Raw genomic sequence first — 25,961 nt, 5'->3', positions numbered from 1 at the left:
ACGGCAGGCACTGAAAACCTCAAATGATGTCTTGCTGGACTCAGAAATGTGCTTTCCAGTCACACCGTTTTTAGGAGCTTGCTTTAAACCAAAGAAAATCAGCAAAAGTCCTCTGATGCTACCTGGGAGACACTTTGCTTCCTGGTCTCACCTGCTGCCTGCCCTGGACCAAGGCCTGGAGAAAAATCAGTGATCGGAAGTCTTTTAGTTCATGGCATTGCCAAATACCATTTGCAGAGTATGTTCTTCTGAGGTAAAAATTCCCCCTCACACAAAGCAGGCCTTGGCATCTTAAGAGGAGAACTGCTGCACGTGGGTGATTTTCACACCAAATGAAATCTGTAAACCTCAAAACAAAACCAAAGGAACAAAGAAATCATGATGATGACGACTTAAAAAACGCCAAAGCAGTTCCCTTTGCGGCATTCTTCCTTCGGATCTGTAAGCCCAAAGCAAACATGGATCTGAGAGCGATAAATTTACCATCAAATGTAAGTGACAGACCCATCTAAAACTTAGAGCATGATCAAAATAAGATATCCTACAAAAAAAAAAAACCAACCCCAAAACAACCAAAAGACATTCTTCCAATTTGTTAACAGCTATGGCAAAAGAAATTGTTGATCATCACCAGTGCCACACCGGCACATTTGAAATGTGAAAGCTCCTTGTTGCAGCCTCGGAGAATGAGAAAATCAAAAGCCAGCAATTTCACAGCATAGACTGCTGCTGAACCAGGAGCACTTCAGTGAGCTGCTCCTCCATATGTGGAAATAAAACCAGAGCCATTACAGAATTCCAAAGGCAGAAGTATTGTACACCAGATTATAATGATAATACAGCACTGTGATTGATATAGCTTACTCTAAAAGCAGATTATACAGCTTGCATCAATTCTGTCATCTACCCTCCAGTCCACTGGACTAGCGTTTAACAGTTTTTGTTCTGCATTTTCTCCCTTCCTTGAAATCCAATAAACCCACTCAACATTCCTGCACTTTCTGTGGAAATAATAAAGAAGACCTAAACGTTGGGGTTTTTTTTTTCCCAAAGCCTTTAAAAATGTTAGATTCACAGTTCAAAGGAAATCTCCCAAACCAGAAAAACAAAACACATGAGCCCCAAACCAGGAAAGTGCTATTCTCATCTTCATGGCTACACCTATTGCTGCAAATATTCTGCAGTTTCATTTGTGAAAGCTGTCTTCTTCGCTGCTGCACGACCTTTTCCTCTCACACTTGGCACCATCCATACCTAAGAGTCACCCTAAGAATGCAGCCAGCTAGATGGAAGCTTGGATTCTCTTTTCTTGCTTGCTTTCTTCTTGCAGGAGTGGGAGGGAGGGGGAGGTGGTGGCTGTTTCTGGCGGGAATGTAACCGAGTTAAAAAACAAATTGTCTGGCTGTAAGGCATGGTGCTCCGGGGGTGGCAATTGCAGTCACTTGTGGTTTCTGTCTCCCCTCATCCTCCTGGAATCTGCAGCTTGGCCAGTGAGGCAGCGCCCTCCAAATCTGAATGGCAGTGGTGACTGATGAGATCCTCTGTGTCGATTCGATGTTTGTTTCTCCCCCTCAATTGAAAAAAAAGTGGTTGGACTCTAGCCCTGTAAAATAAAGTCAAAACTAATTAATACCGGCAATGACATGACCCTGGTGATCTCCATCACCCATATTGGACAGTGGTTGGGAACACCAACCTATCCCAAATCTGTGGGTTCCTTGAAGGTACGGCCGGGGGAAAGTGAGCGCGGAATTCACTGTTCAAAGTCTGCACCCCGCTTTGCATTCCTTCACTGCTCAGAGCGCAGGAGGGAAGCACACAGCCACACCACACACGTTTATCTCTGCTCTTTGGGCCAAGACTGACCAGCTGTGGGAAACTCGTGGTGCCAGAGTGCTGAAGGACTGCTCTGGACAGGTGCTTCCAACCCAGGAACAGAAACAGTCTGCAAATGCTTAGCACTTATTACTGGACCCTTAAATGATAAAGGTGTGGGGGGGTGGGAAAAATCCAGCAACATCACCCAAAACCATATAGGAGCTGCCTCTCCTACTAATGCAATTGTTTTCCACGTAGAATTTTGGGAGCCAGTGTGGTTTTGGAATTTGGGCCTTAAAGGCCTATCGTCTGCTCTGATGGGAAAGTTGCCCAGTGCCTCCACAAGTCACTGAGATTTTCCTTTAGTCATAGCCAGGGGCACAAAACCTGCTGTTCCAAATGGAGTGTCACATCTGATGAAGTGCCAGAGGGTAAACCCAGGGTAGAGGGCTGTCTAGCAAGACAGCAGGAGACAGATTAGCAGTGGCAGGAGTGAAGAAAGGCTCAGTGACATCACCAAGAAACTTGGCACGTGGCAAAGGCAGAGAACTAGAAAGCGACAGAGGCGACAAAGAAGCACCAAAAAGGCACCACAAGGGCACCTTGCTTCAGCAACAGGAAAGCAGAACAAAGGGATGGATGAAGGAGCTGGAGATGTGGCTCTGTTTATTGTGTAACCAAAACCATCTCTCCTTGCAAAGTAGCTTGTGTACAACCAGCAGCTTTCCTGCAGATGGGCAGGGCTGTGCAATGCAGGGGAACCTCGGGGGACATCCATAAATAGTCAAGGATATGCTTTTCCTTAAGTCTCAGGCTAATCCTTATAATGAGCATAGAGGGGAGAAAAAAAATGGTTTGGAACAGGAACACACTATTCCAATTCATTCCTATGGCCTAACAGCAGAAATCTTTCACATTTCAGCTGACAACCAATCACTCAGGATATTAATTTGCTGTCTAGTTATTTGACAGGTTATTTTTTAATCAAACGGTGGTGTTTGATTGCATTTCATTAAACCTACACCGAATAATACAAACAGCACTCTCTCTCTTTTTTTTTTTTCCCCCCTCCCAAATGCATTTTCATTTGTCTGAAAGGACCCAGTTAGCAGTTAGCCTTGAAGAGATTCCACGGAGATACAGATCATGCATGAGACAAGTTAATCACTAGCAGCAATTACCATGAAAAGGACCTACCATGCATGCAAATTAGACCCAGGAGTCAACAGGCTGGGGTTTAATGTCACGGGCATCCACCAGATTCACCGAAGCCCTGTTACTCCTGTTAATGTTTTTCCTATTTGTGTCATTCTGCAGCACAGGGTGAGGAGTTAAAGGCAAAACAGAGCGGATTAATCAAACAAAACCACCAAACAAGTCAGCTTACTGGAGCACAAGGGAAAATTAGTGGTAGAGAAAGAAACAAGATCAGCAAAGGCACAATACTGACAAAAGCCAAAAGGCTGCACGCTTCCCTGCCGTCGTTATTCACCGGTTTGGTCCATTCCTGAGCCTCAGAGCCACAGTTCTCAAACAGTTCACAAGCCAGAAGACCCCATGGAAGACCCCACAGATACATTTGTGTTTCACAACACAGTGAGAAGGGGGAATAGTAGCTACTAGGCTCTGCCCAAGTGCTGGCATGGCATACCTTTGATGTGAACAACAGGCTGAATTCAGGTTACCCTCTGTCCTGAAACCAAGAGGCAGCACAGAGTATGGGGGAGACATTGTCGAGGTGAAATGTTTTTTCTCTTTTCCTTGTGAAAGCAAATCAGCTACTCAGTTTACTCTGGGTTGTGCTTCACTTCAGACACATTGGAATTTGGGCTGCTTGATGTGACTTTAAGAGTTGTATCAGACCACTTAATGAGTTCTGAGTAGCAAAAATAACAAAGCATTTGTTAAATTTTCCTGCTGTAGCCTATGTTCCTTAAAGACATTTTCTGTTGAGCTCCTACTGATCAATATTCTTCTGTCACTCAGTGCCTCTGTTCCCACTGCAACCTTGCAGAACATCAGACCTGCAAGGAGAGACCTAGAAAGCTCATGTTGTTGACTGCTTCAAGCAGGGCCGCCTCTTGCCACACTGGAGCAGGGGGGAACACTGCATGACTTAAATCATCAACTCAGTTTTATCATTTCCAAAACCAAATGAAGGAGCACAACCACCTCTGCCAAAATGTCTAACTGGGCAACTTCCAACAGGCTGCAGCTAGACCTGGCAAACTGAAGAGAGTAATCTCTGCTTAAAAACATGTCCAGCTGGGTTGAAGCCATTCTCCAGGGTGTACCTGCACAGAAAGGATGGACACAGCAGGAAATGGACGAGCAGGCAGGTTAACGCAGGCAGGCTGATGCAGCAGGACAACCTCCTAATTCATGATCTATGAAAATGTGTTTCTTCACATCATGTTTTTCATTTCTGTTGTTCAATAGTAGCAGGTTTTCCTTTCAACTGACTGAAGCTCAATTGTTGCCACTCAAAATGAATCACCTGGATTTTCTGGTATTATCAGTGATGTGCTGAAGGTTATTAAGGACAGTCCTCTGCAGACTAACAATGGTGCTTCCTACCACTGACTCTTGGCTCAATGAATTCTCCCCTTCCTCCTCAAAATTACTTCCTCAAGTGAAAACACAAGCTTGTTTTGAGGCCAGGGAGAACTGATGGTCATAGCATTAATCAAACTTTTAAAAGGGCTACTGAAAAGGTACAGCAAGCCACATTTGCACACAACCCCCGGTACAGAGAGCTCTGGGAAGCAAGATTATCATTATTTTTAATCAGAAAGTTGTCTAAATTTGTGTGGCACACAACTAACAGTGCATGTCTCTCCCCACCCTCTCCATCTCCTTGGCCCAGGCCCGTAGTCCAGGATCAGGACTGTGAATGAGCATTGTAGAAATGAACACGCTGCTTAGCACACTGCTGTACAGACGCACAAGCGCCCACCTACCTCTCATGGTGAAAACAATAAAGCAGTCTGACAGTCTGAAGCGGCTATTTTTAGAACAAAGTCTGAGCACAGCTATACACTTTGGGGCTAGGGAATGCTGCCTGGAAAGAGGTGACAGAACAAACACTTCCCATTTTTACAACCTCATCCACTGGCAAGAATACAGCAATTGCTTGCCTTTGCTCCGTGCTTTGCACTGAAAAGCAGCACTTTGGTTTTGCTTCTAGTCAATGCTGACTTACAAAAGAATGCCTTTATCTAAAAAACCCCAAAACAACAAAACCCCCCAAGCAGCTGTTTTCAGCCCCCTGGCTAGTGACTGCCTCATAACCCTGTATTTGTTGCTAAGGACACCAGGCTTCCTTTCTTTTAAAGGCACCAACTAGCATTCAGCAGTAAGGAGAAGCTCACTTTTAAAGGTTCTTTCTCAGAGGCATCCCCTGTGCTATCACTGGTCTTGTATTTGCGCTCCTTGTCCCGGTGATCGATGGTGGAGTACCCATCTGAGGAGAAATAACACAACAGTCAGGTATGAAGCACAAATAAAAGCAGAAACAGAGCTGAAACAGGCAGAATTCTTTAGCAAAGGAACAGGAAAATAAACAGTCCCAAACCAAAGATGCTGGCAGCCTCCTTTTCATATGTGCTTCAGCTCTGAAATGTCATTTTTGCCAGCTTCAAACAAACCCAGCAAAACTCTCTTTTCATATCATTGCCAGATGCTGGCACTCATTAGCAAGCAGCACTGTTTTCATCCCAGCCTGCTGCAGGTTTCAGAGTGCCCAAGGAAAGCAGCAAGTTGTCATCTCACACCCTGTGGCTAATGAGCTCCAAATTCAGCCTGTATCTTGTGTTCCTTGCTTAGTAGCCTGATTAATTGGCTGTGTTCATTCTCTGAACGCTCTGCAGCATGTGCCCACTCTTTCTGAGCCTGGCTACTAGCAGGACACGACAACAATTTGGAAGAGACCCCTCCAGAGTGCAGAGAAAAAGGACCTGTCGAGTTGGGAGGAACTCTTGATGCGGCCCTTGCTGTGCTTGGCCTGTCTTTCATGACAAAGCAGCACCTGTTGGTACTTTTTTTCCTGCCAGCTAAGGAACAATATAAAAGTGTGATGAACACAAGGCAGAAAAGTGTGAGAGGGTTTTATAAAGACATGGCTCTAATTATTTCAGAACCTTTGCTTTGAATCATTGTCAGCCAATGCATATCTTCATTTATTTTCCTGATGCACCAAATTTCCCTCATTATCAGTGACAAATAGATCCTCTCCTGCTCTGCTTTGACAGCAGCATTGTACATCTGAAGTAAATGACACTCAAATTTATAGCTCCCTGTAGGCTTTTGTTTTCCCCTGTGTAATTGAGGGATCATTAATGTTTTCATGTCCTGACAAACTGGGCTCTTAGAACACCACACAAAGGTTTTGTATAAACTATCAAAATGCTCTTCTCCTGGTTTATTGCTTGCCTGAGACAGGGGGTTAAGAAGGGGTCAGTTGTGTTTTGTGGAGTTCCTGTGACATGAAGAGGCACTGTTTGCCCACATGACCGAAGCTCACACGTCTACACTGACTTGGTCCAAATGCAGTCACAGAGCAGGGCCATGAACACTGCTTGTGCTGGCCACAGCCAGGTTAGTTTTAGATGAAATACAGGTCACCTATACACCTCAAAATACATGCAGACCTGCCCCAAGCACCTCAAGCAGCTTGTATTTATGACACCAGGGATACTAACATTATTTAACTATGCTTCCTAAATACCACAGAATGGCTTAGGCTGGAAGAGACCTCAGAGATCATCTACTCCAACCTCCCCACCAAGGGCTGGGACACCTCTCAACTAGACTCAGCTGCTCAAGGCCTCACTCCACCTGGCCTTGAATGCCTCCAGGGAGGAGGCATCCACAGCCTCCCTGGGCAGCCTGTTCCAGAGTCTCACCACCCTCACACTGATGAACTTCTTCCGAAGATCCAGTCTAAACCTAAGAAGATTCTTTTAAACTCTGTGTTTAGCCAGGACAGCAACAGCAGCAGGATCAAGCTGTTGCACAGTGCCAGCAAACTAACAACAGTCAAGAACTTTGCTCTTCATATGCAGGTTCCAACATATTTTACAATTCATCCTGTCAGCCTTCTCTTGTGTGGTCTGCATGCTAATGGTGCAGTCACATCAGCACCTACGGACGAGGTGTTTCTAGAAACCACACGCTGTGATAGGACTCCGTTGAGATGAGCAGCAGCGGAGGTAGGAAGTTCATGATTGGACCTAACAAAATGAGAAGTATCTTGAAGGAGGTTGCACCAGAGAAGTAATACTTCTGCTACCTCTGCTCCAAGGACCAAAACTCTACAGAAATGAGAAAGCACTGCTTCTCCATGTTTCAGATGAATTCTAAAAAGTGATCAGAATTAACTCTGCTTCTGTGGCATAAAGGAGACCTTTACAGACCTTACTGCTCCAAGGTATAAATGCATTCTTCTGAGTTAATACAACCCAGTGTAAAGACCGCATGGGATCCATCCTAGGGTGCTGAGAGAGCTGGCAGATGAGCTGGCCAGGCCGCTCTCCATCATTTTCCTCCAGTCCTGGCTCACCGGTGAGGTCCCAGATGACTGGAGACTGGCCAAGGGGGTCCCCATCCACAAGAAGGGTCGGATGCAGGAACCTGGAAACTCCAGGCCAGTCAGCCTGACCTCAGTGCCAGGGAAAGTGATGGAACAGATTATCCTGGCAGCAATAACTGCGCACCTGAAGGATGGCCAAGGGCTCAGGTGCAGCCAACATGGATTTAGGAAGGGCAGGTCCTGCCTCTCCAACCTGATCTCCTTCTATGATCAGGTGACCCGTCTGGTGGACGTGGGGAGGCCTGTGGATGTGGTCTACCTGGACTTCAGCAAGGCCTTGACACCGTCCCCCACAGCAAACTGCTGGCTAAGCTGTCAGCTCGTGGCTTGGACAGCAACACTCTGTGCTGGGTTAGGAACTGGCTGGAGGCCGAGCCCAGAGAGTGGTGGTGAATGGTGCCACATCCAGCTGGCGGCCAGTCACCTGTGGCGTCCCCCAGGGATCAGTGCTGGGCCCCATCCTCTTTAACATCTTCATTGATGATCTGGATGAGGGGATTGAGTCAGAAATCAGCAAGTTTGCAGATGACACCAAGTTAGGAACAGATGTTGGTCAGGTAGAGGGTAGAAAGGCTCTGCAGAGGGACCTCGACCGACTGGACAGATGGGCAGAGTCCAACGGGATGGCATTCAACAAGTCCAAGTGCCGGGTGCTGCACTTTGGCCACGGCAACCCCATGCAGAGCTACAGGCTGGGGTCAGAGTGGCTGGAGAGCTGCCAAACAGAGAGGGACCTGGGGGTGCTGATTGACAGCTGCCTAAACATGAGCCAGCAGTGTGCCCAGGTGGCCAAGAAGGCCAATGGCATCCTGGCCTGTATTAGGAATAGTGTGGCCAGCAGGAGCAGGGAAGTCATTGTGCCCCTGGACTCTGCATTGGTTAGGCCACACCTTGAGTCCTGTGTCCAGTTCTGGGCCCCTCAGTTTAAGAAGGACATCGAGACACTTGAACGTGTCCAGAGAAGGGCAACAAGGCTGGGGAGAGGCCTTGAGCACAAGCCCTGTGAGGAGAGGCTGAGGGAGCTGGGATTGTTTAGCCTGGAGAAGAGAAGGCTCAGGGGTGCCCTCATTGCTCTCTACAACTACCTGAAAGGAGGTTGTAGCCAGGAAGGGGTTGGTCTCTTCTCCCAGGCAACCAGCACCAGAACAAGGGGACACAGTCTCAAGCTGCACCAGGGGAGGTTTAGACTCAAGGTGAGGAGAAAGTTCTTCACTGAGTGAGTCGTTCATCATTGGAATGGGCTGCCCAGGGAGGTGGTGGAGTCACCGTCTCTGGAAGTGTTCAAGAGGAGATTGGACGTGGCACTTGGTGCCATGGTCTAGTTGTGAGGTCTGTGGAGACAGGTTGGACTTGATGATCCTTGGGGTCTCTTCCAGCCTTAGCTATACTGTGATACTGTGACTAAAGTTGTATTGGTCAACAGAGGCACGCTCCCTCCTTGGCTTATTCCTCTCTCTTAACTTTCACAGACTCACAGGATGGTAGGAGCTGGAAGGGACCTGTGAAGATCATCTACTCCAACTCCACTGCTAAAGCAGGTTTGCCTAGAACAAATTGCACAGGAACATGCCCAAACAGGTTTTGAGAGTCTCAGAGGAGGAGACTCCACAGCCTCTTTGGGCAGCCAGCTCCAGTGCTCCAGCACCCTCAAAGTAACAAAGTTTTCCCTTAAGTTCTAGCAAAACCTCCTGTGCTCTAGTTTGTACTCATTACCCCTTGTCCTGTCACTGGCCACCACTGAAAAGAGCCCAGCCCCATCCTCATCACCCCTACTCCTTAGATATTTGTATGCATGTATAAGATCCCCTCTCAATCTGCTATTTTCCAGGCTAAAGACCCCCAGGTGTCTCAGTCTCTCCTTGTAAGAGAGAGGCTCCAAGTCCCCTCATCACCTTTGTGGTCCCCCACTGGACTCTCTCCAGTCCCTCTGGAACTGAGGAGCCCCAAACTGGACACAATACTCCAGGAGCAGCCTCACCAGGCTAGAGCAAAGGGAGAGGGATTGTCTTGTGTATTGCTGCACTGAGTATCTCCCATTCACTCTGCAGCAAAGTTTTCATGCCATCACACATTAAAGGACCAAATGAATGTCAGTCCATCTGTGCCCTCACACAGCTCTCAACTTTTAAAGATCAAACTTCCAAACACCTCAAAAAAGAGGAGGAGAAAGGAAAAGTTATGCCTGAAGATGGGCATGTAGGACAGGGGCATTTGAACTATGTGTCTCTGCTCTGAACACCTCTCAGCTCACAGATGCTCTTGTCTGACTGAGGCACAGAGTCTTAGAGACCTCACAAATGTGTCACACAGCCTTGAGATCACAGTTCTGCTGTTCCTGCAGACAGCTCAGGGTCACAGTCACCCTCAGGCAGGACCATGACAATAAGTATTGATGATCTTCAGATTACTTGTGCAGAGCCACTTGCCTGGAGCTGATGAGGTCTGACAGACCTGAGCTATTTCTGTATTGGGCTGTCTAATGCATCCCACAGTAACTCATGAGATGTGTTTTCTTCCATCTCCCAGGACATCCACACTCTCTACCCAGGCCCTCCTATTGCTCCAGCAACAGGAATCTCATCCAGTACAGTCTGCTGATGGGGAATGTATCTTTCTGCCTCCCAAGTTACACTATCTCCTTTACAGAGAGGTGTGACCACCACAGGATTACCAAACAAGCTGAGATACCAACAGCAATTTTCTTTTGGCAATCTTGAACAAGAGTCAATATGGGTTGACAGGAGAGGCCAAAGCACTGAGACAGCTGAACCCTGACGAGAAGAAGTGACAGATGATCCGCAGCCAGGCGGCGATGCTCCAGAACAAGCAGTCTTGTGCGCTGCAGGGGAGCAGAAGGAAGACTGAGCTGGAAGGACCTGGCTGAATAGGATGGGTACCTCCAACACGTGTGGCATGGAAATTCACTTTGTTCTCCACACCCTAATGTGTTTGGGGTTATCACAGTTCAGTACCAGAGCAGTGCAGCAGAAAGATAACTATGCAGCCTGGAAGTATCTTAATTAAATGAAAAGGACCATAGAAAGCTGGAGACAGATGACAATTCCTTAACAGACAGTGAATATAAAGTAGAAAGGTCTTAGGGCAAGCAAAGACAGAAAGAGAGAAAGGCAAGGGAAAAAGACATAACTAAAAGCATGACGCAGGACCTTCTGCAATAAAAGATAAGCTGGGATGCCAAGCAGCTTTCTCTTGTGCTCTGTCATGCATTTTCTTGGCCAACATAACGGAGGTCAGAGTCTCCTGGAGGCTTGACAGACTGGTGTGGATGTGTGGGGATACAATTTCACTGCTTACTGGAGGTACAAACCCAGAGACAGCACACTGATGTTCCACTCCTCATATCTGCCAGGTATGAGTGGAAAAACCCCCACCGAAAACTCCTGAATACAAGAGTCCACAACGAAGTTAAAAATCAGAAATAGTCTCGAGCAGCAACTCATGTAAAGATGCCCATAGGACAAAAACCATGTGGCATTTGGAAGAGCCTGAAGGAAAGAGATTAAGTACCAAGTTGTTATTCCAGTTCCTTGACATTAAGGATAGTAAATTGGCTAATTAATTTAGTTGCTTCTCAACTGACCTCTGAGACAGAACAAAGTTACTGTCATACTGGAGTTAAAAAGCACTCAACAGCTGGGGTCAGGAAAGCTTGACAGATTTAATCTTCTAATAGTGATAAAGAGACTGAAGAACAGAATGGCCCAGAGAATCTGCCTGATGTTGTACACATGCTGTTAATTTGCACTTCATTTTGTACTCAGAGCTGTACCACTAACTCCTGAAAGCATAAGACAACAATTAATATTGTGACTATAAACAGTCAGCACTGCCCATACTGCAGCACCTGCTAGCACACAGCTATCCTGCCAGGCAGTCTTCTCTGAAGTTATTTTCCTCCATTGTGAGAACAAATGTTTCAGTGTTCCCTCAGGCAATGTACATATGGACAGTTGATTCATGGCAGGTGGCATCTCATTTTTCTAAGAACACAAAAGGTAATATATACCTCTCCTCTTAACTTCTGAGCAGGCTTGGCTTTCAGCTTGGTTCTAACTTGTTCTTTTTCCCAGCTACAGTCACAAACAGCAGTATATCAAACTGTTTGACTTGGAGGCATTAATAGAGGTATTTAAATAAAAATAATGGCACCTGGAAGAAGGAAAAGTAATTCCCAGAAGACCACATTGTACCTTTATCTATCTTGTTGAAATAAACCCCAAACCCTCTACAAGTCTTAAATTACAGCTATTATCAATCCCAAAGCTCTTCACTGACATTTGATGGCTGCTCTCCAGTCTATGAGAAATGCCAGATGCAGCTACATGCAGATGAATGAACGGTGGAGCCAGGATTATCTACACTAACTGATTTTTAGTGTTACCAACAGGAAAAAAAAAAGGCAGGGTGGATTCAAACACAAGTGTTACATTGAAGTCAATTTTCAACTCTTTTTCCTTCTGAATCCCCAGACTTCCATATCTCTACTACGGAACACAGCTGCCTCAAGGGGCAGAGACTGGTATGAAAGCTAGGTCAGTAGATCTCCATTATATGCTTACAGAATTGGGGGGTGGGGTGGGGTGGGGAGGGAAGCTGAAGACCAATTTTTTTTGTAAGGTAATGTTCTGGTTTTAAATGTCAGCTTTATCCATCTGAAAGAATAGCACCTAGAGAAATAGTTGAACTTTCTTGTGAGTGGCAGTGTGCTCTATTGAAAGAGACAGAGGGGCTGCTCTGTGACTGAATTTACCTGGGCCAAGTTCATCCATAGGTATCATGTCCCGACTCCCAGCCTTCTTGTTATCTGGAAAACACAAACACAGGAACCACCTGAGCTACATTTGCCTTTCTCAGCACCTCCTCCTCAAATTAGTCACAGGACCAGAGAGGTCTATAAAGTACTGAACATAGAGACTATTGTAAAACAACCCCCAAACCATTCAGTTGCTAGCCATTCAGAAAGGGAAATCTAAGCTCTCCAGGGAGCACATGTAATCCTTGTATTTTCTGCTTTGACACTGGAATACACAATTCCTTCTCTCCCTGTGATAACACAAACCACAGCCCTGTTCTGGACTACTTACTGCTATTAAGCAGCTTCTCTTTGGTCTCCCCAGAACAGAAGAGAAAGAAATTAAGTAAGGGTGCAGCTCCACATGGCACACAATCCATGGTGTGCAGCCTGCTGTGCCAAGAGAAAGCTAACCCACAAAGCAAACAGGAAGAAGTTCACTGCCAGATCAGCAAACGGATTCAAACCACCCTCTGACTGCATTATGTGCAGGGCCTGATCAAAGACAGGGAAGGTGGAAACAGGCAAAGCAGCGTGGGGTTGTCTTTTCTACAGTTAGAGCAGATAAAGTACCACATGGCAAACTCCTGACTTAGGAGACAAAAGATTTCTGAAAATATTTTTTTTCTCCCTGAGTGTTAGAAACTAGAACCAGAGACAAAGCAATCACAATGGAACTGGAGCTACACCAGTGGTGGTGTGGTTGCATCAGGCCTGATAAAGAAGCACAGAGAGGTTCAGCTATAATTTGGATAAACCATCTCCAGTGAAAAACCTGCAGAGTGGAGCAAGAAGCACTGCCAAAGCAGACACTTGATGTGAAAAAAGACAAGACCTCACTCCTAAGGAGGGGTAAGGCCAAGCCTACTGCCCAGCTGAAGGCTGCACTTATTAGTGTGTGTGTATATATATATAACATTTATATATCACTGTCAAACAAGGCTCTTCTCATCTTCCAAAATTCTAACTCAGTCTACCCCAAACTCTCCCAGGTAGATTGAACTGATTATGCTGCATCAAGTTGAGAGGACAACATCGGTAATGTGCATTTCACAAGGGAAGGAATACTATCTGTATCCAGCTAATAGGACTGATCATTTTGGAACTGTGGGGTAGAAAGCATCACATAAATAATACATTTTTACCCCCTCATTCCTGGCCCTATCACTCCCATGACACAGATGTGGCAAATCCAGAAAGCAAGCAAAGAGAGCACAAGCAGAAACAGATAAAGAGAAGAAATGACCTTGACTTTTGTCCACTAGAGGCAAAGTGCTGTCGTCATAGCCAGACTTGCCAGCAGTACCTTTGGAACCCTTTGGAGCTGCAGAAACAGACTAGAAGACAAAAATTACATAACTATGAAATTGCCACTCAAGAAAAATTAATAACAAACCCCCCAACAGTCTATAGAGAGATTACAGACCACTGCTAGCCCCCTGTCTGTCGATGATGTGGCACTGGGGCATTTTTTATTCTCATTTTTCCTCTTCTCTAAATGGCAGCATTGTTGGTCTCTAAAAGGAGCTCAATCTTTTCACCAGGAAAGATGAGGAGGCTGCATGTCAGGAACAGGTGGCTCCCCTGCACTGCTAGGAATGCTTCAACCAAAAGATAACTGAGAAAGGCCCTGCTAGTTCTTTCTCCAGAAAAGCATGGGCATTAGGCCTGTATGAGGTGACAAACCTCCAAACCCTGAAGAGCTGCATTTCACAGACTGCTGGAAAACACACCCAGCAGTATGTGACTGAACAAATTGCAATACATTGTTCTATCACCTACAAGAACAGAACCAAGGTCCACAATCTAGCACACTGCAGTATAAGACTAATTTAGAACAACTTCCACTCAGACTGAGTAGTTATGGCAATGCCTAAGATCCAGCATCATTACCTGGAAGTGTGATTTGTTCCACCCATCCTTCTGCAGGGCATTTCGTAGCTCTTTATAGCTCCAGATCATCTGAAGAACGTGAGATGCTGCTTTTGTTTCTCTGGGAGACTGGCTGATTTGCAAGGTGAAATTAGAGCTTAAGTACCAAGCAGTGTAAGATCATTCAGATCACAGAATCACAGAATGCTAGGGGTTGAAAGGGACCTCGAAAGATCATCCAGTCCAACCCCCCTGCCAGAGCAGGATCACCTAGGGCAGGTCACACAGGAACACATCCAAGCAGGTTTTGAATATCTCCAGAGAAGGAGACTCCACAACCTCTCTGGGCAGCCTGCTCCAGGGCTCTGGCACCCTCACAGTGAAAAAGTTTTTCTTTATGTTCATGTGGAACCTCCTCTGCTCCAGCTTGCATCCACTGCCCCTTTGTCCTACCACTGGGCATCACTGAGCAGAGCCTGGCTCTGTCCTCCTGATACTGCCCTGCACATCTTTATCAACATGAATTACTATATCTCATTAACCATTTTACTTAAAAGAAACAGATTTCATCAGTGGCATTTTGGGAATGGAATGTTGCCACAGGAAAAAGGCCTCCCACTCTAATAACTAAAGATGATAGTTTCACTGAAAATGATGCCTGCTAGATGCATAGATGGTGCTAAGATGTATCTGACAAGAGAGCATGTCCTAACGTGACTGAAGTGACTACTCAATTAGATTCTTTAATTAAGTCACCCTATTAAGGGTGCTGGCTGTTTTTACTGTGTATATTTTAATTGCTCTGAAGGGTTAGGATTCTTGCCTAGCTTCACCAAGCAAAAGCTGCTGTTAACAGTGACATCTTCATGTTTGCAGCGAGTTCTTATGCATTTTGCTCTCAACTGTCACTTACCTTGACTTGCTGATAGCTACCAGCTTCTGAATGCCCTGTGTCTGGATCAGAGACCTTGCATTTTCTGAGCTGTCAGTAATGATTTCATGGATAGTATTCAATACTGCAACCACTGTATCCTCTTCCAGGTTCTTTGCAGATCTCTGCTGCCTGCTGGGCAAATTTCTTACCAGCTCACCCATAGCATAACTACCTAGATAAGAGGAAGAGATACCATTAGTCAGTCCTAATAAACATTTCAGCTTCCCATCCTAAATGATCAACCTCCAAGGTGTTTGCCATGTTGAAAAACTTTATGATACATGTGTTTTGAAGCTCGAGACTGTAACTTTGCAATTTATCATTCACATCAAGGGGATTGAGAGTTGATACCCAAGAAAAAGTCCTTCATGATGAATGGTAAAAGGTATTGAGGGGGGAAAAAAAATAAATCTTTAGTGAGAATTTTACAGCCAACATCTATCATACTTTGCAATGCCTGAGGCAAAAAGCATCCAGTAGCTGCTGCTAATGCCACATATTCATGCTAATACACGCACATGGCTTACTCAACTTAGCCTTGTAATAGGCCTTCTGGGGCAAGGTGTGCAGCCATGCATTTATTAACCTTCCCCCAACAAAAGTAAGATGATTTCCTCCTGGGTGCAGTTAGCCTTCTCAGTGTACAGTACTGGAGAAAAAACACAGAGTCCAGAGTTTATTACTCCCAGGTGCCTGTCTGTACCATTTGCCTAGCTACACCTCTGAACTATTAAAAAAGAAACTTGATATATTAAGACAGAATCCCACCTTGCTACTTGCTAGTATCAACTTTGATGATAGCCTTTAATGTGACACCAATATTTCCCGGCCTGACAAGGTTACAGTTTAAACAAATACATCAATTAAGTACAGAAGCATCCAGAGGAAAACCCAACTCACAGTGGAATCTATCAATATTTCTGTGTGGGCAAATGCTTATTTAGCTCCTTGAAAAGAAGCCAGTGAGCATGGTTTAAGAACTAACTCCAGGAAGAGTAAACAGTTTGGTGTCCAGCTTCTGCAAGTACCTACCACACAAAATAATGAGAAGGGAAGGAGGAAGTGCAAAAACGAGGCAACTTTAGAGCCTGATGTGCTTCCTCAGGCAAAAGTGCTACTCTAAGTAGCAGGCCTAAGGAGCAATGTCTGTGTAATCACCACGTGTGACTAGGAATTACAGAATGCTAGGGGTTGGAGGTCATCTACTCCACCACCCATGCTAATGCAGGGGCACAAATGCCACGCCAGTCAGAGCTAAAGAAAAGTCAAGAAACCTCTTAACCCACCCAATCCTGTGCACATCGACACATGCTCCCCTCTCCTGCAAAAATCTCCATCTGTTTTTACTCTCAGAGATTCTCCTCAAACCACAGCTTGTATGACTAGGCTGGAAATACATTTTGAGATGACAGCTCTCCACTTGTGCCTACAGAGTAATCTTAGATAGCATGGATGGAAACAGGATACTAAAGGAATCTTCACCACAGATGACAGAAAATGAGGTTTCAAGGGCATCCACCATCCCGGCCAATGTAAAAGCAGAGAAGATACCTATAAGATCTTTATTGCGATGATCCATGGAAAGGTTTCTCAGGGCAATTGACACAGCCCTCACCACCTTGTCAGAGTCAGACTGGAGCAGCTCCACAAGCACTGGTAAGCCTCTCTCCTTCCGCACCGTCGCACGGATGTAGGTGGACCACTGATTGGAAGACACAAGGGAGAGAAGAAACAAGACAAAGGACTGTGAGTTCATACCCTGCCCTCTCCTTGCCCACGGCATTTCTTTCAGTGCTGTGCTACGTTCTTTTTCCCTGCAAAGGCTACTTAGGTTGTGTGCTGATGCATCTATAACTTAACCCATCATTCAAGGTCACCAAGCACCAAGGCAGAAGGGATGTAGAAGTTCATAGCAAAGCTCAGCAAGCCGCTGGGGAAAGTGGACAAAAACAGAAGGAAGGAGCATCATCTGCCAGCATCTGTTCTGTACACACCTCAGAGTGAAATACATCCCTCTGGGTTAGGAAAAAGGAGGTCATTTGAATGGAACAGGAATGTATCCAAAGCATCTGTTATCTCCCCCCAACTCCAATTTCATGCTTTTATTCTGTTTCAGGATTGGGTTTTTTAAGTAAACTGTATCCAAGACAGCTGTGGAACACCACCCTGCTGATCCTCAGGCTGCTGATCAGTCCCACTTTGCCACTTGGCTCTAGAAGCAGTCAGGCATACCTTTGAGAGAACTGCCTGATTAGTGCTGGGGATGCTTCAGAGAGGATATCAGAGGACACTCTGGGGTGCAGTTTCCTGAGCAATCTGACAATCCAATGAATTAAGTATTCAGGACACAATCATCTAACAACAGGCTTTTCTGAATGGACAAAGCAGTGGTTAAGTGGTTTAAGTAGAAAAACCTGCTCATGATTAAATTGTCATAAGCTCGGTGACACTTCCAGCATCTGTCCAGAAGATCCAAAGTGTCTTAAGTGGGCAAATAAAATGGAAATAATTTCTTTGGAGTTCTCACCTCCCTCTTCAAGGAGATTTAAATGCACAAAGGAACAGCACGTATCTGTAATGGGACATAGCTTTGTTCTTTATTTACACAGAGGAAACAAAAGAGACTGAAGAGAAGACTGTACTCACTGTCCAGTTGCCAGCACTGAGATTCTGCAAAGCCCCTGCTGCAGCCTCCAGAGTGTTGAAGTTCTGACTTTCAGTAAGGATGGAGAGGTACAGTCGGACCACATCTGGCTGGTAGAGTAATTCAAAGCCTGAAGGTGAGGAAGGAGAAAAATAACAGCAAAAAGAAGCAGAGAAGGCAATGCATAAATAAACACATAACATACCTTTATTTAATCACACACACAGCCAAGAGAAAGCTACACCACAGGCAGAAGGGCTTCTGCCATGTCCAGAACATTTTATTCACTGTTGAAAATGGTGCCCACAGGAACTCATGCACAGAACACTCAACCTGGGCTGAAGGTCCCTTTGCTTGTCTTCAAGTTGACAATTCCTTCTGAAATCTGTCCTGTGCTGTACACTGCCTAGCAGGCTGAGTATATGAGTGCAATACAAGGCTGTTGGAAACAATTTTTGACTTCTTAGTTTGCACCTCTAGATTCACCCTCCACTCCTGTGTTCATTCAAAACTACCTCAATACCATTCCAGACAAAAGCAGGGCCAAAAATAGCAAGCTACACAATCATATCTGCCACCCACTCCTCACACCTAGGTGACAACAGCCAGAGTCAAGTGTCAGAGTGACTAGAATCTCCAACTGGTATGTCAGGGAGAAATGCTGACTGCAGTTCAAATCCTGGACAAAGAAATACACCAGCATAGTAGCAAGCTGAGAGCCTGGGACAGACGCATATGGTAACTAAATATCTCCAGGGTCATTGTATCAGCTTTGCAGCTGAAGCACTGCAAGAACGAGAACTATTCTCAGCTCTGCCACGGATTTCCTTTTGTCATGTTGAGTAACTGACAGCAGCATCCCTGCCTTCACTTCCTCATCCACTGGATTAGGATTTATCTGTCTACCCATATTAAAAAGAGGTCCCAGGCAAGAACTTCTTCATTCTGAGTTGCTGCGCATTTGGAAGCAATTTTGATCCACCTTTCCTCACAAGCTGCATGATGAGGGAAGACTATGCAAGCACCCAGTTACAGCACTTGCCAGACAAACATGACCTTCAAGATCACGGTGCTGATCACATTATGGGAACACAAACCTAAATTCCCCAAAGTGTTTTGGTGAGCACAGGAAGCCACAAGCAACCTATGGTCAACACAGACTCATCTGTAGTTGCCGTAGCTAGAAGGTTGTTTCTGGCTTTGTGGCTTCTGTGGTGTCTGCGTAAGTTCAGTAGGCATGACTTAAGGAAAGGATTTCTGGAAAAAACATGGCATGGGAACAAGCATAAAGGTGTGAATGAGCTAAGAGGAAATTTGAAGCTTGTTTTGAGCAGAATAATTGTAAAGTATTATATATGCACAGGAAAAGAATGTTTTTCACAGGACAAGATGCTGTCCTAGAAGACTAGCATAATTCAAAGCAAGTTTTCCACTAACAAGAGAGGAAACCAGCAAATCACTTTCCATCTTCAGTCCTTTCTCTTCAAAATTACCCATCTCTCATACACACATTCCCATATCATGGATTACTGTTTCAGACACCTCAGCTCAAATCTGGAAGCACACAAACTGAACAATGCTCTCCTATCCTGTGCATATGCCACCAATATTTGCTTTTAAAAACTCTCTGCTGCTGAAGGCTTTCTGAAATGCAAGTCTTATGTTTAAAAATCTAACACTCTCTCTGTATGTTTCATACTAGATATTGCTGTGGAGCTAGGCTAAGGTCTTTGATCTCCATACTTTATACCGTGAATAATGCTACCCTAAACACAGGCCTCATTACTCCCCTGGATACACAGGGCTTATTTAGCCCATTGAAAGCAAGAAAACACTTCCATCAGCCACAGGTTTCTTTGCTCCATACCAAAAAGCTGATCTATACATGAGGATCCCTAAGCTGCCATGTGCTGGCTCACACTTTCCTTGCTCACCTCCTCACATGCACCCCATCACGCCTGCATTCTTCCCAACCCACCGGATAGTTAACCTGCTGCATGAGTCTGGGACTAGTTTTAATGCCACCACTTGCTTGCTATATGACACCCTACTGATATGTGCAAGCTGCAACAGATGGCAATCCCCAAAGGCATCCTGCCAATCCATACCACTTACTTTTCTCTTCTCCAATGTCCCCTCCTTGAGTTGGGATCACTGCCCTCTATATTGAATGCTGAGAAAAACTATAGTTACCTAATACATGAAGCATGAACAGTTGTATAGCTTTTCTCCATTCCTCAAATAAGTTTGTTATTATGTGACTCCAGCATGACCTTCATATCACCTTCTTACTCTGCCACTTCACAAGGTGAATTGGCAATCTAAGAACTCCTGAAGAAAGACCCCTGCTGCCTGCTAAGTGTGCAGTATTCCTTTCCTGAACACTGATACTTGAAACATCTCTTAGGATAGCCTGCTGAGTTTGGACACTGTTATCTGTTAAGGAAGCCTTACTGAAATGTAAATCAGAACAGCAAAAGATAGAGGTGGGGTCATTAGCAGATAATATCCATGCAGAACATTTATCACTTCTGCACTTCAGCTCAGCCTGGTCTGTGGTTGAATAGTAAGCAATTGCCCTGCGATGGCTTTGTTTTCAAGTGTCTAGCTACAATGTTGGCATACTTGGGAACAGCCCAACAGGTTCATCCTCTCCTGTTCCTGAAGTGCAGTCTACAAAGTGCCCTTTCTGCCAGTCTGCACATTCCTTTTTGGCTGGACACTCTTCCTTCTCTGCATCTCCCCACGTATGAATACTAAGATGCAACAACCCTCTCACCTCTACTTACCTCCTGTGGACAGAGCTGCATTCCAGTCATGCACCTCCCACCTGCTTTCTGTCATGACTTCTCTTCATGCATGAGAGCCTCTCCCCTTCTTCCTACTTACTAATGTGAGAGCAGCTCAAAAATGTTTTCACCTTCTCTCTTCAATAATGCACAGCATCTCCTCTACCAATTACCAGCACATTCCTGCTTTGGGGCATAACCCCTGAGCCAGTCTGGTGGATGATTCCCACCTTGCTCCACGCATTCCCACTTCCCAACTACATTTGTGCTTCTGCCCTATTCGTTTCAAACCGAGTTAGCAAATGCCATGCACCATACATGAAATTCTGTCCTCTTTCACTTTTTCTCCCCACTCTCCTTAACTGCTACATCCTTCCAGCACTGCAGTACTTCTGTGTCAGCTTGCCTATGCTAGCAAAAGGCAGGCAAGAGTAGCTAAAACAAAGTATTATGAGTGTCCCTCATGGATGGCTGCTCATTAGCAGAGATGAGAACCTAATAGCAAGAAAGTTCCTGCTGCACCGGAGGGTTTTTCCCTCATTGACAGCAAGCTGACACTTTTCATAAGCATTAGAGTCCCTTAAAAAGAAACAAACAAGTTTTATATTTTCTCCATCTGCCTCCTGTCCTAATGAATCCAGCTCTGCTATTTATAGGATGCAATTTGTCTGAATTATTAAAAATTTCCTCCCAGTGTTGCGTGGAGGCCTTGCACGCTTTTCCATGAAGCACTTCGAGCACCTTGCTGGGAAGCACAGCTGGTCTCACCTCCATTAAGCACCTGCTTCTCTTCAAAACTGATTTCCTTAATTCCAAGATCATCTTAATTATTTTTTCCCAGGTAATGCTACTTTTGTGCACTACATGGCTAGTTGCTCACAGCCATTTTTTAAAATGGAAATGAGAGAAGAGGGTCACCAGCGACAGGCAGCACATCAAAGAAGCAAAACAACTGCTGGTTTTCCCCCTCTAAAAAGCTGGTTTGATTATAGCCCAGTTTCAGCACTGCCCTTAAAAAGACAATTTCTCCTGGAACAAATGAGACTTTTCCATCAGTTAAGAGATTTGTGCTGAGTTGCAATCTACAGTGTTTCCTCCTGGAAAAGCATGGGGATAAGTCACTTATTGCCTTTTTTCATTGCAGAAAGCAAAGCAAACAAGTTCACTGTATTAGCTTTTGCCTTTTAGAGGAACAGAAAATGCCTTGGACGCTGATGTCATTGTGAGTGTCAGACATTTTACAGCATCTAAGCATTCCTGCCAGCTACTGGCACCAATGTGCAGATCAAGGAAGATCTTCCACATCAGACTCATCCTCACCAACAGGCTGTAGTCTTATCTTTCCAGAAAAAAAAAAGAAGAGGAGGGTGAGCTTCTTTGCAGCAGAGTTGCTCAAAATTGGCAAATGGATTTGTTCACACTGGCAGGAGATGCCAGGTGGATTATCCTTTATTTGCCCACAGACAGTGACAGCACAGACAGCAATTTCAATCCTGAACAGGAAACACCTGAGGAATTAACTAGGGCTGATTAACCATCTCCATCCACTCCACCCTCAGTCCCTGGGCTGAGAATGATGCAGCAATTTCTGTATTATCTGCTCCACAAACGTCTTTGCTCTCATCTTGGCAATGCAGATCCTGTACCTATACTTAGCTGCATTCTGGCAATAACACAGATTACTGCACCAGGTGCCTATCTCTGATACACCAGCTTCGTCTCAAATTCTGACAACTGTCTTTGCAGCAAGGCTGCCAAGTCTGTTCCACTTCACCCATTCCATTTAGGATCTATTCTCTCCCTACAGGCATGGGAAACTACACACACATGTGGATACCGGTCAGAGAGCGCTCCTACTGCTGTAGCAGAACTGTGCTGTCTCATTTCAAACAAAGACTCTGAGTTGCTGTTTGAAAAGAGAGACAAGTTTCCTAATAAGCTTGAAGGAGTCTGGCAGAATTTGAGGAAAAATGAAAAAACACCCCAAACCCTCAGCCCTAGGAAAAAATAATGATCACCAAAATGAACTCTGATAGCTACTCATTCCTGCAGGCCCAGAGGCATCAGTTTTTGGATTCAGGCCTCTTTGGAAGCAATTTCCCACTTCCTGCACTTTAGTTCCCAATACAGAGAAGTCACAGCACCACCTGGAATTCTGGGATGACACTGAACCAAGAGGTGCCTTCCAGGAGCACAGCGAGGGTGTGCCAACCAGGAATGGAAGTTCAAGGGCTGATCTGGCGCTGTGGTGGTCAATTTCAAGCGCAAGATGTGACAGCTACCGGCAGATGGAGCGAGAGGAGCCCAAACCGCAACTTCTCTGCAAGGTCATAGACTAAGAGAAGTGTAGGTTAAGAAAGCAGCTCCCTAAGCAACTGGGAAGGCATGAGCAAAAATAAAGACACTGGGGGGAGAGAGGAAAGAAAAGGAAAGAAAGAAATGAATTAACCAAAAACATCAGTAAAAGGAACGAACAATTTGCTTCTGCCAGAAGAGAAGCTCCACAGATTCTGGACTCCTGCCCTCTGCTGACAACAGGCTGGTAACTTCATTACAGCCCCTCAGCCCCTGGAGTTAATTGTTTGCAAGCTGAACAGCTGTAAAATAGAGGTCAGAATTATTTGCTGCAAAACCGTTTTCAGAACATGCATGCAGCAATTCCGGCCAGCAGCTCAACACTCCCTTTCCAGGGGTGCCTCACCCTGAAGTATGGTTTTGTAGCAGCCCCCTAGGAGGCTGGGGGGAGCCAGCTGGTTACTTCAGAAAAACAGTAATCACATCCTTGGAAAAAAGACCCATCAGCTCCATTCCATCTGTATGCTGTGCTCCAGCACCCAGTGCACAAAACAGCTCGAATGCCAACATAAACTTGCAAGGTTCTTCTAATTGAAAGGCTTAACAGTAGAGGAAACATAGCCAGCTCCAACAGAGCCAAATGCTTGGCACAATCGATGGAGAATGCAGCTCGATGCAGATACATGTAGAATACTAAGTGTCATACAGGAGAGGCTGCCAACTCCTGCAACGAATGAAGGAGAAATAATAGGTGGAAAAGTTCTGGATAGTCCCTACAGCTTTCACTTCAAGGTACAGTACGAGTCAGCACAGGTATTATGCTTACTGCGGGGATCCAATCATGAATGCAGCACCCACCACTGAGCAGGAGGCTCTGAAGACAGAACAGCCTTTGAATTGTATTGAAAAGAACCAGCAGAATGATATGGGACACACGAGACTCCAATCAGGCTTGAAGGAATGTTTAAGAGGAGTTTACCTATTTAAAGAATGAGCACCAGAGTGTGTGACCTTTCCAATTAATCTACTGAGTCACACAAATTCTAAAATTACATAAACTCTCCTCAGCTTACCATGTACTCCCACAATGAAAGAAGCCATGGCACACCAGTTAAAAAGGAAAGCAGACAATCCCCCCACCCCAAAGGATGGAACAGGAATGTCTCCAGCACTACCAGGCATGGAGGTATGCAAAAAGACAACACAAGGAGCTTGGCTGACTGTAGGGAAGACAGAAAGGCAGCAAGGAAAGGAAATGGGAGGGCAAGGCAGTGCAGGAGAAATAAGGATGCCTGGGAAAGCAAACTGTCTTTCGCTATTTCTATTACTCTTTACATTTCCCAAGCTCCACAAGCTGTCATCAAAGGAACTTCTCTTACAGAGAGTGCTTTGTAAGAGGTTGGTCATATTCCACTTCATATCCAAAGAATATGCAATTGAACAAAGAGGTGGCTCGATTAAACACAACCCATTCTGACCCTGTGTGAGTTCCAGCACTTCTGTTTTCTGTGAGCAGACATTTTAAAGCTAATACAGCTTTCCCTTTCCAGAGGACTTGCAAGCAGCATTCCTCCCAGCAGCGTTTGACAGGCTGCCCAATAACAAAAGCTTTTTCAAGTGTATGCAGCTAGGTCTCTTGGCAACTGGAGATGTTCCGTTAACAACCTTCTCTCCTCAGTTCGCTAATCAGCAGTGAAAGCTCTGGAGGACCAATACTTAATAAGTATCTGAAAGTTGCAGCAGATAACTAGAGCACTACCCAAGCTCCTAGTTCAAAAGGGGAATGTGCTGTCCCCGTGGACCTGTTACTGAAGGGCAGGAAATGCCTGGCAGCCAGGCTGATGCTGAGACGTAGAGCTGCCAAAGGTCTCCACTGAAAGGTGAGGAGGCATGAGGGTGAGCAGCAGAACATCCAAGCATTTGTAACTCACCTTTTGTTTGTTTTGTTTTAGTTTCTGAGAAACACCCTTGTTACAGGCAACAATTCTTCGGACCCAGAGTCAACATTTAGCCCTCTGGCTGAAAGATCAGAATGGATGGCTCATGTAAATAGCTGCCTTTACTCTAGTCCCAGAAGACTTATGTCTGACCTTGGAGGCTGTAAGTACAGCACATTAAATGTTAACACTGGTTCTCTTGCCAGTTTCTCTGATCCAAAGTTATTTTTATTTACTTCACAGTGATAAAGGGAACAGGACAATGACATTCTAGGATTCTGTTATTCCAAAAGCAAGTGTTTTGAAATGCAATTAGTATCTAAAAATCAAGCCTTAAATAACATTCACACCCTCTCTCACACACAGAACACACACTGGCCTGTCTGCTTTGTGAGCTACACACCAAACATGGTATGCTCAAGTGCAGGTTCCCTTGTCACCCTACCAGCTCCCAGAATGCACTCCAAGCCCTGCATCACCACTGCAAAATCTCAAAATGGGACTTGGTTCAAACTCCCGGCTCACATACACAAGGGAACAGCAAACTAATTTGCACCAAAGGTCTGCCAGCTCTGCAGGGCTTCCCAGTGTGACATTGCTAGCTGTGCAAGGGTACTGCACTCCTGCTGGCTCAGGCACACCTGACTGTAAGCTACAGGTGAACACTTTCTTGCCTGGAGAAAAATTCCATGTCTGCAATACTCTTAGAGAGTAAGGGTTGTCCCTTACTCTCAACCACTATAGTATTTTAGGACAAAAACCAGATGAAGCTTATCAGGCTGGTGATCTCTCTGTGACAGTGGATCAATATGTCAGGAGAGCAGCAATGCAGATGCTCCCAGATGTGGGCAATCCTGCCTGCTGCCTCCAGAGAAACTTGTTCCTGAACTGTTCAGGTTAGGTTGATAACAAAAGGCCACTGGGCACAGTGATGATGTGCATTGCACTGGGGATTTCTTAAACAGGCAGCAGCTTGGCCCATGCCTACAGGATCAATACCAAGCGTGTCATCGATCATGTTGTTTCCCTGGGAGGGAAAAGCTGAATTTCCAGATGCTGTCTGCTACATAACAGGCGTATTAGAGCAACAGTGGACAAGGTCAAATGTCCATACTTACTCTTTTAGAGATCAGTGCTGCTGCTGCTACTATTGACTAGGGGTGCTTGTGACACATCTGTTCCTGTCTCTGAGAGGGCCCAGAAATGCATGACTGACTTGTTTTCTTCCTCCTCTCGGAAGGGCCCCAGATGGTAGTGCTTGGTGACTGT

The 25,961-nt window shown here is 45.3% G+C and overlaps 1 protein-coding gene across 9 annotated transcripts in view; it reads right to left on the bottom strand.

The window, feature by feature from the left end:
* Positions 1 to 381: 381 nt before the first annotated feature.
* ARVCF (ARVCF delta catenin family member) overlaps positions 382 to 25,961 on the bottom strand; it is a 258,087-nt gene continuing 232,507 nt past the window's right edge. For all 9 annotated transcript variants that reach the window (XM_054172817.1, XM_054172818.1, XM_054172820.1 and 6 more), the window contains 9 exons: positions 17,674 to 17,801; positions 16,579 to 16,729; positions 15,007 to 15,199; positions 14,115 to 14,226; positions 13,468 to 13,558; positions 12,180 to 12,233; positions 5,190 to 5,281; positions 3,016 to 3,129; positions 382 to 1,603 (listed from right to left, as the gene is read on the bottom strand). In XM_054172817.1, the coding sequence (XP_054028792.1) occupies positions 3,028 to 3,129; positions 5,190 to 5,281; positions 12,180 to 12,233; positions 13,468 to 13,558; positions 14,115 to 14,226; positions 15,007 to 15,199; positions 16,579 to 16,729; positions 17,674 to 17,801 (923 nt within the window). In that variant the 3' untranslated portion in view covers positions 382 to 1,603; positions 3,016 to 3,027. The remainder of the gene's footprint in view (positions 1,604 to 3,015; positions 3,130 to 5,189; positions 5,282 to 12,179; positions 12,234 to 13,467; positions 13,559 to 14,114; positions 14,227 to 15,006; positions 15,200 to 16,578; positions 16,730 to 17,673; positions 17,802 to 25,961) is intronic.

Source organism: Dryobates pubescens, chromosome 25 (genome assembly GCF_014839835.1).
Source record: "Dryobates pubescens isolate bDryPub1 chromosome 25, bDryPub1.pri, whole genome shotgun sequence".
Classification (NCBI taxonomy): domain Eukaryota; kingdom Metazoa; phylum Chordata; class Aves; order Piciformes; family Picidae; genus Dryobates; species Dryobates pubescens.
The sequence above is the reverse complement of the archived record's forward strand: the minus strand, read 5'-3'. Positions and strand labels throughout refer to the sequence as shown.